Source organism: Macaca thibetana, chromosome 6 (genome assembly GCF_024542745.1).
Source record: "Macaca thibetana thibetana isolate TM-01 chromosome 6, ASM2454274v1, whole genome shotgun sequence".
Classification (NCBI taxonomy): Eukaryota; Metazoa; Chordata; class Mammalia; order Primates; family Cercopithecidae; genus Macaca; species Macaca thibetana.
The window spans coordinates 159,725,117-159,738,040 of NC_065583.1; the positions used below are offsets into that span (position 1 = coordinate 159,725,117).

Genomic DNA, 12,924 nt, shown 5'->3' on the forward strand with positions numbered 1-12,924 from the left:
GTCTCGCTTGGCCACCCAGGCTGGAGTGCAGTGGTGCCATCTCGGCTAACTGCAAGCTCCGCCTCCCGGGTCCACGCCATTCTCCTGCCTCTGCCTCCCAAGTAGCTGGGACTACAGGCGCCTGCCGCCACGCCTGGCTAATTTTTTGCATTTTTAGTAGAGACGGGGTTTCACCGTGTTAGCCAGGATGGTCTCCATCTCCTGACCTCGTGATCCGCCTGCCTCGGCCCCCCAAAGTGCTGGGATTACAGGCGTGAGCCACCGCACCTGGCCCTTTTTTTTTTTTTTCTTTTTAAGATGGAGTCTCATTCTGTCACCCAGGCTGGAATGCAATGGCACGATCTTGGCTCACTGCAACCTCTACCGCCCAGATTCAGGCGATTCTTCTGCCTCAGCCTCCCAAGCAGCTGGGACTAGAGGCACACGCCACCATGCCTGGCTAATATTTTATACCTGGCTAATTTGTTAGATGTTTTACTGAGATGGGGTCTTACTATGTTGCCCAGGCTGATCTCGAAAATCTGGCCTCCAGCGATCCTTCTGCCTTAGCCTCCCAAAGTGCTGGAATTACACATGTGAGCCACTGCACCCAGCCTTGGAAAGTTTTTGAAATGTTTGAGACTTTAAACTGGACTAGCAATGAAGGAAATGGAAAAGGGTGGGTGAGTTTTCAAGGTGCAGGTGAAGGCAGGAGAAGAGCCCAGGCACAGAGATGCAAGTCCTGTCTCTGGGGACTGTCAACAGATAATAGAATACCAGCTGGACGGGACACCTCGTGAGAATTTAAGTTGGTATCAGAATATGAAGGGCTGTGAATGTCAGGATGTTTTGTCCTGGGAGAAATTTAAAAGTTTTCTGGAAAAGTGAGTAATCCATGTAGTGTTTAGACAGTTCAGTTTTCTTCAACAAGGTTACGAGAAGAAAAAAGAGAGTTGGAGGGAAAGCCAGTGGATTAAAAGAGACTTAAAAGATGCATCAACCAACTACAATGAATGGACCATATTTGCATTTTGATGCAAAAGAACAAACCTTTTAAAATGTATGGGCTGGCCACGGTGACACATGCCTGTAATCCCAGCACTTTAGGAGGCTTAGATGGAAAGATTGCTTGAGTCGCGCAGTTCGAGACCAGCCTGGGCAACGTAGCAAGGCCTCATCTCTACAAAAAAATTAAAAAGTTAGTCGGGCATGGTGGCATGCCCTTGTAGTCCTAGCTACTCCGGAGTCTGAGGTAGGAGGATCGCTTGAGTCTGGGAGGTTGAAGCTGCAGTGAGCTGTGATCGTGCCACTGCACTGCAGCCTGGGTGACAGAGTGAGACCCTGTTTCAATAAAATAAATAAAATTTTTAAAAATCATAAAATTTGAAACAGTTGAGCATTTTAATATGAAATGTGAGACCACTGCACATTTTAATGTTAGTTTAAGGAATTAATGTCAAATCTCTTCAGGTGTGATGATACTGTGGTTACACAGTGCTTTAAAGTGTTTAGCCTTTAATCCTACATGCTGAAATGCTGATGGATGAAATCATATCATGTCTGGGATTTGCTTTTCCACAGGGGTGGGTATAGTATGTATGGATCAGGTGAAATGAGATTAGCCCTGAGCTGAAGCTGGTAATGAGAACTCATTGTATGCTTCTGTCTGCTTTGGTAAGTGTTAAAAACTCTGAAAAAACAAAACAAAACAAAAAAACAGTTGGAAAAGAAAGTATTAAAGATTGATCTGGAGTCTGTAAGTCTGGTGATTTGAAGGTAAGAGTGAGAGACTGTGGCTCAGAGGCCAGTGAAGTGCTGGCATAGACTGTCATTTTGATGGGACTAATGAATTGGGAAGAATAATGACAGTGGAAGAGTGGCTATTTCTCAGTTTTTCTGTACTAAACATTGAAATATCCTAGGATGATTTTTGTTTGTTGACAGAATGGTTTATTAAAATTGTACCATTTCAAAGGAAGTGATAAATGAGTTTGGTGTGTTATCGAATAATTTCAATTAATACATTGACTCAATATCTTTATATTAGAATGACAATTAAAAAATGAAAACCTCTCAGTTATTACTCCTATGATTTATATTGTGTTTTTAAAATTCTTGTTTCTAAGTGCCTAGAGTACTGAGAAATTTAAAGAATGACATAATAAGAGACTAAATCAGCATATACTTTTTCTTTCTAATAGGACTCACTGCATTCCTTAATGGCAACGCTAAGCTCCTCTAATCCTTTCTTTGTTCGCTGTATCAAGCCAAACATGCAGAAGGTAAGATTGATGTCAGTCCTAGGCTGGGATCTGTCTCGAGGGACACAGCCTCCTGGGGTGGTTACTCACAGATTTGGTTTCTCCAAAGTCCTTTCATTGTAAATGGTTGGAAATGGATATGACATTATTATAACTTGACATTAAATGAAAAAGTGCCCTTTGTCCCTTGGGCCTGTTAGTCTGCTTTTGAGTGATGTTATTAAGCTTTAGGGACATCTGTTTTAAAAGGAAACATTGTGAAGCCTTTACTTCTTTTTTTTTTTTTTTTTTTTTTTAGCATTTGGTTTAAAATTCTTGGGAAAAGTTCCAGAGTGTAACACACCTTTTTAGAGGAAATATTTGATGTGTGGTGGCAGATTTTTTTAAGTTTTTGTTTGTCTTTCTTTCTTTCCTTTTTTGCTTTATTGTTATTTTAAACATGATGAAGAGGCATTAAGTAGTAATGCTAGATTTTAAGTACTTTAAATAGTTGATTATAACTAATTAGAAGATACTCTAAAGGTTGTCATAAGTATTAATGTCTTGTCTCTTTGATTTTAACTTTTTAATTTCATAATCCAATTAGAAAGAATGTGAGTTTAAAAAGGAAAAGCTACCTAAACAAAGAAACTATAGTGTTACATATATGCAGTTGCCAAATCCACCGCTAATTAGGTAGCTTGTCTTAAAGTATTGTTAATACATTTAAATTACTTTGATTCAGCAAACAGCCTCTTAGGAATGCTTACTTGAGAAAACACCTACAAAATTGTAATTTTAAGAACTCCTAATGTTAAAGAACTAGATGCCATCCCCATAAGGTTTAAGGTGAAAAGTCTGATCTGAACTGTTTCCCGTGAGATTATATTCTGGTAACTCGACTGATGCTGGATCTTATTTTTTATATTGTCAACCAATTGCCTTGGCTTAATATTACATGAATTCCTGATTTATAGCTTAAAGATGTATGCTTATAAGAACCGCAGTAGCTAGGCGCAGTGGCTCACGCCTGTAATCCCAGCACTTTGGGAGGTCGAGGGGGGCAGATCACATGAGATCAGGAGTTGGAGACCAGCCTGGCCAACATGGTGAAACCCTATCTGTACTAAAAATACAAAAATTAGCTAGGCATGGTGGCACACACCTGTAATCCCAGCTACTCAGGAGGCTGAGGCACAAGAATCACTTGAACCCAGGAGGTGGAGGTTGCAGTGAGCCAAGATCCGCTGCTGCACTCCAGCCTGGGAGACAGAGCCAGACTCTGTTTCAAAAAAAAAAAAAAAAGAATAAAAAGAACCACAATGTTGTATTACCTGTCTTCTAGAGAGGCAAAATCGGACATCTCTTTAAGAGAAAGTAACCTGTTCATTTTGTTACCTTACTGGGAGGTATGATGGTGAGAATTTGGTGTTTGTGTGATCTGAAGTGACAAAGTGGTTTTCTGTAGAAGATCTGTGCTGACTTTACGTGGATGGTTCTGGTAGTTTAAAAAGTAACCCGTCTTTCCATTTTTCAAATGTATGTCAAAATATTTAAGGTTATCACCAAAAAAAATTGCGATATAAACAAATGCATAGCTTTTTTGGGGATATAATGTAGGAAATTAACGTGAGAACATCTCTCTGTTTATAACACTATGTCATGTAGCTGGTTTATATTCTACTTGGTTTGCTTTGTACCCTCTGGTGGGCAGTGTTTACCAGACAATAGAAGTGGGCTTTGGTTTTTGATGTAGACTCCCAGGAGTTGCTCGGTTTCTGATGGTGTTCTCTCCCCTTTTTACAATAAGGATGATAGGGCCATATTTCATCTTTCAAACATGCAAGATTGTTTCTCAATTTAAAGTCTTGACATCCTGGCTAACACGATGAAACCCCGTCTCTACTAAAAAATACAAAAAACTAGCCAGGCGAGGTGGTGGGCGCCTGTAGTCCCAGCTACTTGGGAGGCTGAGGTGGGAGAATGGCATAAACCCGGGAGGCGGAGCTTGCAGTGAGCTGAGATGGGGCCACTGCACTCCAGTCTGGGTGACAGAGCGAGACCCTGTCTCAAAAAAAAAAAAAAAAAAAAAAAAAAAAAGGTCTTGGGTGTTTGGCTGGGTGTGGTGGCTCACGCCTGTAATCCCAACACTTAGGGAGGCTGGGAGGTGGGTGGATGACTTGAGGTCAGAAGTTCGAGACCAGCCTGGCCAACGTGGTGAAACCCTGTTTCTACTAAAAAGACAAAAGTTAGCCAGGCATGGTGGCATATGTCTGTAGTCCCAGCTACTTGGGAGGCTGAGGCAGGAGAATTGCTTGAACCCAGGAGGCAGAGACTGCAGTGAGCTGAAATCGCACCACTGCACTCCAGCCTGTGGGACAGAGCAAGACTCGGTTTCAAAAATAAAAATTAAAAAATAAAGTATTGGTTGCTGGGATGCATCTCACAGTTTCTGGTAAGCCATAGTGTAATTGGAAGCTTTTTTGCCATTCTTTGTGGTGTGAAACAGTTTTATAATCATAGGCATCTTAAATTCCCGCCCTGGCAGTGCTATAATAAAGATAGAAACTTCAGTTTGAAATACTCAGTCCCCAGTGTTTCTGTTTTCTCTCTTAGATGGCACAGAGTTAGTTTTTCCTTCGAATTGTACTAGCTTTTGAAATTAGGCCTGCTTGGAAGCAGTTCAGCCAGAATGTTGCAGAACCGACCTTATTTTTCCATACTGAGATTTGATAGTACCTAGTTGCTTTGGATTTTGCATTTAGAAAATGAACTAACTCAACCTCAGGTTTGCATTTGTATTGGCTCACTTTACATATGGCAGACACTAATTAATAACGCCCCAGTGATAGGCTATAGAAACCTTTCAGAGAATGTCTTGGTGCCCTTTTAAAGGCACTCAGAAGGCTGGGGGCGGTGGCTCATGCCTGTAATCCCAGCACTTTGGGAGGCCAAGGCGAGTGGAATTGGAGACCAGCCTGACCAACATGGTGAAACCTCATCTCTACTCAAAAACAAAAATTAGCCAGGTTTGATGGCACATGCCTGTAATCCTAGCTACTCGGGAGGCTGAGGCAGGAGAATTGCCTGAACCTGGGAGGCGAAGGTTGCCATGAGCCGAGATTGCGCCGTTGCACTCCAGCCTGGGCAATGAAGTGAGACTCCATCTCAAAAAAATGAAAAAACTAAAGGCACTCAGCAAGTGAAGACAGAGGCACAAGAGCTGACTTGTCTGAGGCCTAAAATGTAGGTGTGATGGTAAATGGAGATGCTAATTTGATTATGGCAATATAGCTATGGCTCGATTAGCATTCATTTGGTACCATTGGAAATATTGAACTGTCACTGCCTATTATGTTCTGTGACATGTATGCAAATGACCTTTATTTAGAGTTCCTTATACATTTTTTGTTTAATCCAAAGATAAGAGTCTTCTAGAAATTTAACAGGAAAAATCTTGCCTTCTTCCTCTCCAGAGATGGGGAAATGTGTATTTTCAGTGTGAAGGGATGAGACAGTTTCTCCTCATCTCATTTTCCTCTCCAGTCACAGTCCACCAAAGGACTTGGGAGGTTGTATTCAAATATGTGTGTATTTAGGTATTTTGTGCATTATTCAGAAGCAAGGAGCATGGGTTTTAGCAAATATAGAAGTTTTTGTTTTGTTTTGTTTTGTTTGAGACAGAGTTTTGCTCGTTGCCAGGGCTGGAGTGCAGTGGCGCGATCTCGGCTCACTGCAACCTCCACCTCCCGGGTTCAAGCAATTCTCCTGCCTCAGCCTCCTGAGTAGCTGGGATTACAGGCATGCACTACCATGCCCGGCTAATTTTGTATGTTTAGTAGAGATGGGGTTTCTCCGTGTTGGTCAGGCTGGTCTCAAACAGGGAGGAGAGCCAGCCAGACGTGTTCCAAGAGGTGATCTTGGAACCTCAGGTGATCTGCCTGCCTCAGCCTCCCAAAGTGCTGGGATTACAGGTGTGAGCCACTGAGCCTGGCCAGAAGTATTTTTTTAATGTGTGTTATATCATAAAGACATAATAACGGCAGCTGTAAAGTCCATAACCTAGAGACCTGTAGCATTAGAACAACAGAAACACCTGTAGCTGCTTTTGTGCCTTCAGGAGTAGATTCAAGACTCCCACATTCGCCGGGCTAGTGGGAGCGTAGCCCCTTTACCCACAGTGGCTATTAGGACAGGCTGCCTCTCCTCCTTGCAAAGTGTTTGAACCCCAGAACGTGCATCTGGGGCTAAAGAATCTAGAAATCCTTTGTGAGCTTTTGTTTGGATTGTTAATTTTTTTTTAAATTTGGGTTTTCTATGTATTGTTTTGAAAAACAGGTGCAAAGAAGGAGTGTATAACTCAAATGCTGAATGCATATGTCAATGCGTCCGTCACAATATGTGGGCTTTTTTCTTTTTCTGTAAACAGCCGTTTACTAATCTTGGGTATTGTATAGAAGGCACTTTGCTAGCCTCACTGGCGCTCAGTGAGGAAGCAGCTAGAAAAGCCTGCCTCCTGAGAGATGCCAGTCTGCCCCGGGCCTTGGCATTGGGTGTAACCCTCCTCTGAGCTTAGAGTTTTCAGAGTTCACCAAGGGTAGACTTCTGCATTCGACGAGTTTTAGTTGGTCATGAGGACTTTCAGCTTTTTTGATTGTGATTTGTTTGGGCGGTAGCAGTGGCACCCAAAAGTGCTCCGGCCAACCACAGATTTCTGTAAGATAGAAAACCTGCTTTTCGTCATCAGAGTCTCCCCAAGGGTGTCCCTACCTGGTGTTTTAGCAAGTAAGTTCCAGGCAGAAAAGTCTCTCATTAACATTCTTCAGAAAAGCCCCAAGGAGGTTCAGGGCAGAATTAAAGAAGGGAACTGACTGATACATATCAGGAACACCTTGTGGGGTGTGAGAACCAGTTGCCAGCAGTTACCTGCAGATTCAGCCTGGGCTGCCTCTGGGAACACGTCTGGCGGGCTCTCCTCCCTGTTCTGTCTTTAGGTTTGCTGTGTCCAGGATGCAGGTTCTAGGAGGGAAATGTCATGGGTCCCAGCAGCAGCATCTTTAAGTCTTTGACTTGACAGAACAATATCCTCAAAGATTCGTCCAGCTTTCTCCAAAAAGGCAGGGGCCTAATCACCTAATGTTTCTGGGACTGGGGTCTGGCGGAAGAAGGCCTGTAGCCCAAACAGCCTCTTGGAATAAGGTTTATCTTTTTTTTTTTTTTTGAGATGGAGTCTCTCTGTCACCCAGACAGGAGTGCAGTGGTACGATCTCAGCTCACTGCAACCTCCACCTCCCAGGTTCCAGCGATTCCCCTGCCTCAGCCTCCCGAGTAGCTAAGATTACAGGCATGTGCCAGCACGCCCAGCTGATTTCTGTATTTTTAGTAGAGACGGGTTTTCGCCATGTTGGCCAGGCTGGTCTTGAACTCCTGACCTCAAGTGATCCGCCCACCTCAGCCTCCCAAAGTGCTGGGAGCCCCCACGTGCGGCATGGAGTAAGGTTTACTGAAGGGAAGAAGGGAGTGATGCCTGTGCTGGGGAAGGCTGAAGACCAGGCCCCAGAGGAGGGAAACCAGCAAGGCTAGAGTTTCCATGCAGCCACATTTGCTGGAAAATGGAATATCAAGTGAGAGAAGGAAGCTGGAGACATGGAGTGGAGTTAGGGAGGTCACATGAGCCTTGTGGGCTGTCGATCTTACAGCCCCGTCTATCTGTACCCCAAGACACAAGGATGAAGATGCGGATGCATAAACCATCTCACACAGGGGTCTTCTGTCAAGGACTTTGGGGGGATGTCAGCTCCTTTCACATAAATGAGTCCTGATGACCCGTATTCCTCTCTTCCATGGGGCTCCTTCTTAGGTCAGGCTCAGCCCCTCAGGTTGACAACATCCTAGACAGCTCCTGACCACACCATGCCGTGAGAGCTCCGTGCAGACAGTATGGAAGCTGGAGCCTTTTGTTTCCAGAGGTGTCATAATATGATGAATGAATTTAATGAATCTAGCACATTTCCTCCTGGGGATTTATATTTATGTAATCCAGGTGCTGCCTGCCATTTCTCCCTCCCTTCCTCCCTCCCTCCCTCTCTCCCTCCTTTTCTTTTCTTTCTTCCTTTCTTTATTCCCTTTCTTTATTTCAGACTTGACCAGGAGCGATGGCTCACACCTGTAGTCCTAGCACTTTGGGAGCCAGGCAGATGACTTGAGTCCAGAAGTTATAGCCCAGCCTGGGCTACATGGCAAAACCCGTCTCTATAAAAAAAATAAATAAATAAAAATTGGCTGGGAGTGGTGGCTCACACCTGTAATCCCAGCACGTTGGGAGGCCGAGGTGGGCGGATCACTTGAGGCCAGGAGTTCGAGACCAGCCTGGTCAACATGGTGAAACCCCGTCTCTACCAAAAATACAAAAATTTGTTGGGCGTGATAGTGTGCACCTGTATCCCCAGCTATTTGGGAGACTGAAGGCACAAGGGTTATTTGAACCTAGGAGGTGTAGGTTGCAGTGAGCTGAGATCACACCGCTGCACTCTCTCCTAGGTGAGAGTGAGACTGTGTCTCAAAAAAAAAACCCCAAAAAAAGCAAAAAACAAAAAGTAGCCAGGGATGGTGGTGTGCACCTGTAGCCCCAGCTACTTGGGAGGCTGAGGTAGGAGGATCATCTGAGCCTGGGAGGTCAAGGTTGCAGTGAGCCAAGAATGCACCAGTGCACTCCAGCCTGTATGACCTGTTTCAAAGAAAAAAAGCAAAGACGAAATATTTCTTTAAAAAGTTCTGATGATAATGTGACATATTTCTGGCCTTGAATTTTGGGTCCCATGTTATTCTTCCTATATATTTTTCTCTTTTTTTTTCTTCCTGTATCTTTTTCTATCTTCTTTTATGCATCTTATTTCTCTTCAGTCTTACTAAGTTTTGACTTTGGTCTCTCTGCCCTAATGCTAGTTTGTGAATAACATGTTTAGTGAATATAGAAGACCTGAGCACGTGCAGCTCTGCAGGGCCTGTCTCAGCCTTTGCTTCCTGCTGCACACCTCGGGGTCCAGACTATTTATAGGTGCTCAGTAACGTGGAGTTGCTCATCATGGTACATTGTAGACATTGCTCGTGGTGTGTGAGCGCTCAACTGTGCGAAGGATAAAAACGTATGCGCCATCTTTAATCCTATTGCCACGGGTCTGTTTTAGTTGATTTAATTTATTTTATTTTTGGCATGCTTTTCTTTTTTTTTTTTTTTTTTTTTTGAGACTGAGTCTGGCTCTGTTGCCCAGGCTGGAGTGCAGTGGCCGGATCTCAGCTCACTGCAAGCTCTGCCTCCCGGGTTTACGCCATTCTCCTGCCTCAGCCTCCCGAGTAGCTGGGACCACAGGCGCCCGCCACTTCGCCCGGCTAGTTTTTTGTATTTTTTAGTAGAGATGGGGTTTCACCGTGTTAGCCAGGATGGTCTCGATCTCCTGACCTTGTGATCCGCCCGTCTCGGCCTCCCAAAGTGCTGGGATTACAGGCTTGAGCCACCGCGCCCGGCCTTTGGCATGCTTTTCTGATCATCTTTGATTTGTGTAGTCGCAGGATACCCGGGCATTGCCAGTTGATCAGTATTGGGGTGGTGTCTTTAATGTGTATCAATCTTTCTATGCTGACATGTTCCTTTACCCTGTCTACCTCCCTCAGCTCACCCCTTCTAGACATAGCCCCCCTCAGGTTCAGGGCCCTCTGGAACAGCCAAGCACAGCATCACGGGCTCATTCACAAATACTTCTTGGTCTGGAGGCTGGTGCTTCATATACAAATATCCCCATCTCCAAATGGGGCTTTCCCCCACAGGCCTTTGTTATCTGCCACAACTGGGCAGGGAGTCTGGGTGTGAGGATCCACCATGTGACAAGGTTTAAACGGAAAGATTAATTAAACATTAGATTTTAACATTGAGATGGAACTTTCTGGAATTATAGACTATTCACTCAGTCCAAACATTATCTATTGCCATATTTCACAGAATCTAAATTCCGTGAGTGTAAAATGCATCCTTGTTTCCTGTCACTGTGGAAGCAAAGGCACCACTGATCACAGCAGAGCACAATGATTTCTTTTTTTTTTTTTTTTTTTGAGGCGGAGTCTTCACTCTGTCGCCCAGGCTGGAGTGCAGTGGCACCATCTCGGCTCACTGCAAGCTCCGCCTCCCGGGTTCGCGCCATTCTCCTGCCTCAGCCTCCGGAGTAGCTGGGACTACAGGCGCCCGCCACCGCGCCCGGCTAATTTTTTGTATTTTGGTAGAGACGGGGTTTCACCGTGTTAGCCAGGATGGTCTCGATCTACTGACCTCGTGATCTGCCCGCCTCGGCCTCCCAAAGTGCAGGGATTACAGGCGTGAGCCACCGCGCCCGGCCGAGCACAATGATTTCTTATCACTTAGCTCTTGCTCGTGGCTCTGCAGAAAGTATGAAATGGAGGTCATTCATCCACCACAAATAGGCACCTTGCCTTTCTGTTTCCAGGCCTTTTTGCAGATAAAATAACTTTCTGTTTCACTGGTAAATCTGTAGTGTGATATTTCAACTGCACTTAAAGGACAGCTGGACTTGATGTGAGGAGTGGCAGTAGTGTCCATAATTTGCAAAGATAGTACAAAAAGTATGATGAAATTCACTTACAGGCCAAGTGTGGTGGCTCACGCCTGTAATCCCAGCACTTTGGGAGGCCGAGGCAGGCGGATCACGAGGTCAGGAGATCGAGACCATCCTGGCTAACATGGTGAAACCCCGTCTCTACTAAAAATACAAAAAAACTAGCCAGGCATAGTGGTGGGCGCCTGTAGTCCCAGCAACTCAGGAGGCTGAGGCAGGAGAATGGCGTGAACCCGGGAGGCGGAGCTTACAGTGAGCCGAGATCGCGCCACTGCACTCCAGCCTGGGCGACTGAGCAAGACTCCGTCTCAAAAAAAAAAAAAGAAATTCATTCATATCTGGGCACTGGTTGCAGCATGGTGGCTGGTTGGGTGATAGCGTCAGAGGCATTTGAACCAGAGCAACTCCATCTTGAATAGGAGCTGGGTGAAATGAGGCTGAAACCTACTAGGCTGCATTCCCAGACGCAGTCATTCTAAGTCACAGGATGAGATAGGAGGTCAGCACAAAATACAGGTCATAAAGACCTTGCTGATAAACCAGGTTGCAGTAAAGAAGCCGGCCAAAACTGACCAAAACCAAGATGGCCACGAGAGTGACCTCTGATCCTCCTCACTGTGACACTCCCATCAGCACCATGACAGTTTACAAATGCCATGGCAGCCTCAGGAAGTTACCCTATATCGTCTAAAAAGGGGAGGCATGAATAATGTATCCCTTGTTTAGCATATCATTAAGAAATAAACATAAAAACGGGCAACCAGCAGCCCTTGGGGCTGCTCTGTCTATGGAGTAGCCACTCTTTTATTCCTTTACTTTCTTTTTTTTTTTTTTTTTTTAAAAAGACGGAGTTTCACTCTTGTTGCCCAGGCTGGAGTGCAGTGGCATGATCTTGGCTCACAGTAACCTCTGCCTCCCGGGTTCAAGCCATTCTCCTGCCTCAGCCTCCCAAGTAGCTGGGATTACAGGCATGCGCCACTAGAGATGGGGTTTCTCCATGTTGGTCAGGCTGGTCTTGAACTCCGGACCTCAGGTGATCTGCCTACCTCAGCCTCCCAAAGTGCTGGGATTACAGGCGTGAGCCACCGCACCCGGCCTATTCCTTTACTTTCTTAATAAACTTGCTTTCACTTTACCCTACAGACTCACCCTGAATTCTTTCTTGCATGAGATCCAAGAACCCTCTCTTGGGGTCTGGACCGGGACCCCTTTCCTATAACAACAGCATGCCTGAGACACATCCCAGTTTCAGGCATGTCCACTTGGGAGCATGTTGTTTGCATTAAGAGTTGAGGAAATATGATCTAGTTCTGTCTCTCAAACGTTACATAAAGGGATCATCCTCCCTTTTCCTAAGGAACCCTCAGGAACAGAGAATTTAATCTTTCCTTACACTTAAAGGTAGCCAGGTGCTTTTTTAATTTTTTGATTTTAATTTTTTGATTTTTGAGAGTTCTTAGGCTTGAGCATAGTGACACCATCGTAACTCACAGAAGCCTTGAACTCCTGGGCTCAAGCAATCTCCTGCCTCAGCCTCCCAAGTAGCTGGGAGTACAGGCATAGGCCACCACTGGGCCTGGCTCATTTTTAAAATTTTTCATAGAGACGGGATCTTACTGTGTTGCCCAGGCTGGTCTCAAACTTTTGGCCTCAAGTGATTCTCCTACTTTGGCCTCCCAAAGTGCTGGGATTACAGATGTGAGTCACCACACCTGGTCTGCTTTTTAATTTTTGTTTTTTAAGCCGTTATTGTTCATGGGAAAGGTCTTTTCTTTTTTTTTTTTGAGATGAAGTGTCGCTCTTGGTCCAGGCTGGAGTGCAATGACACCATCTCGGCTCACTGCAACCCCCACCTCCCCTGGATTCAAGCAGTTCTCTTGCCTCAGCCTCCAGAGTAGCTGGGATTACAGACGCCCGCTACCACGCTTTTGTATTTTTAGTAGAGATGGGGTTTCACCATGTTGGCCAGGCTGGTCTCAAACTCCTGACCTCAGGTGATCCACCCGCCTCAGCCTCCCAGAGTGCTGCGATTACAGGCATGAGCCACAGCACCCAGCTTGGGAAAGGTCTTAATTGTAATG

General features: G+C 45.1%; 2 protein-coding genes across 24 annotated transcripts in view; one reads left to right on the forward strand and one right to left on the reverse strand.

The window, feature by feature from the left end:
• The window catches only part of BASP1 (brain abundant membrane attached signal protein 1), a 1,209,505-nt gene that overhangs the window by 517,418 nt on the left and 679,163 nt on the right, over nucleotides 1–12,924 (reverse strand). The window lies entirely within an intron of this gene.
• Nucleotides 1–12,924, forward strand: part of MYO10 (myosin X) — a 275,069-nt gene that overhangs the window by 182,813 nt on the left and 79,332 nt on the right. Inside the window, exon 19 of the mRNA XM_050794761.1 lies at nucleotides 2,181–2,261. Within this exon, the coding sequence (XP_050650718.1) occupies nucleotides 2,181–2,261 (81 nt within the window). The remainder of the gene's footprint in view (nucleotides 1–2,180; nucleotides 2,262–12,924) is intronic.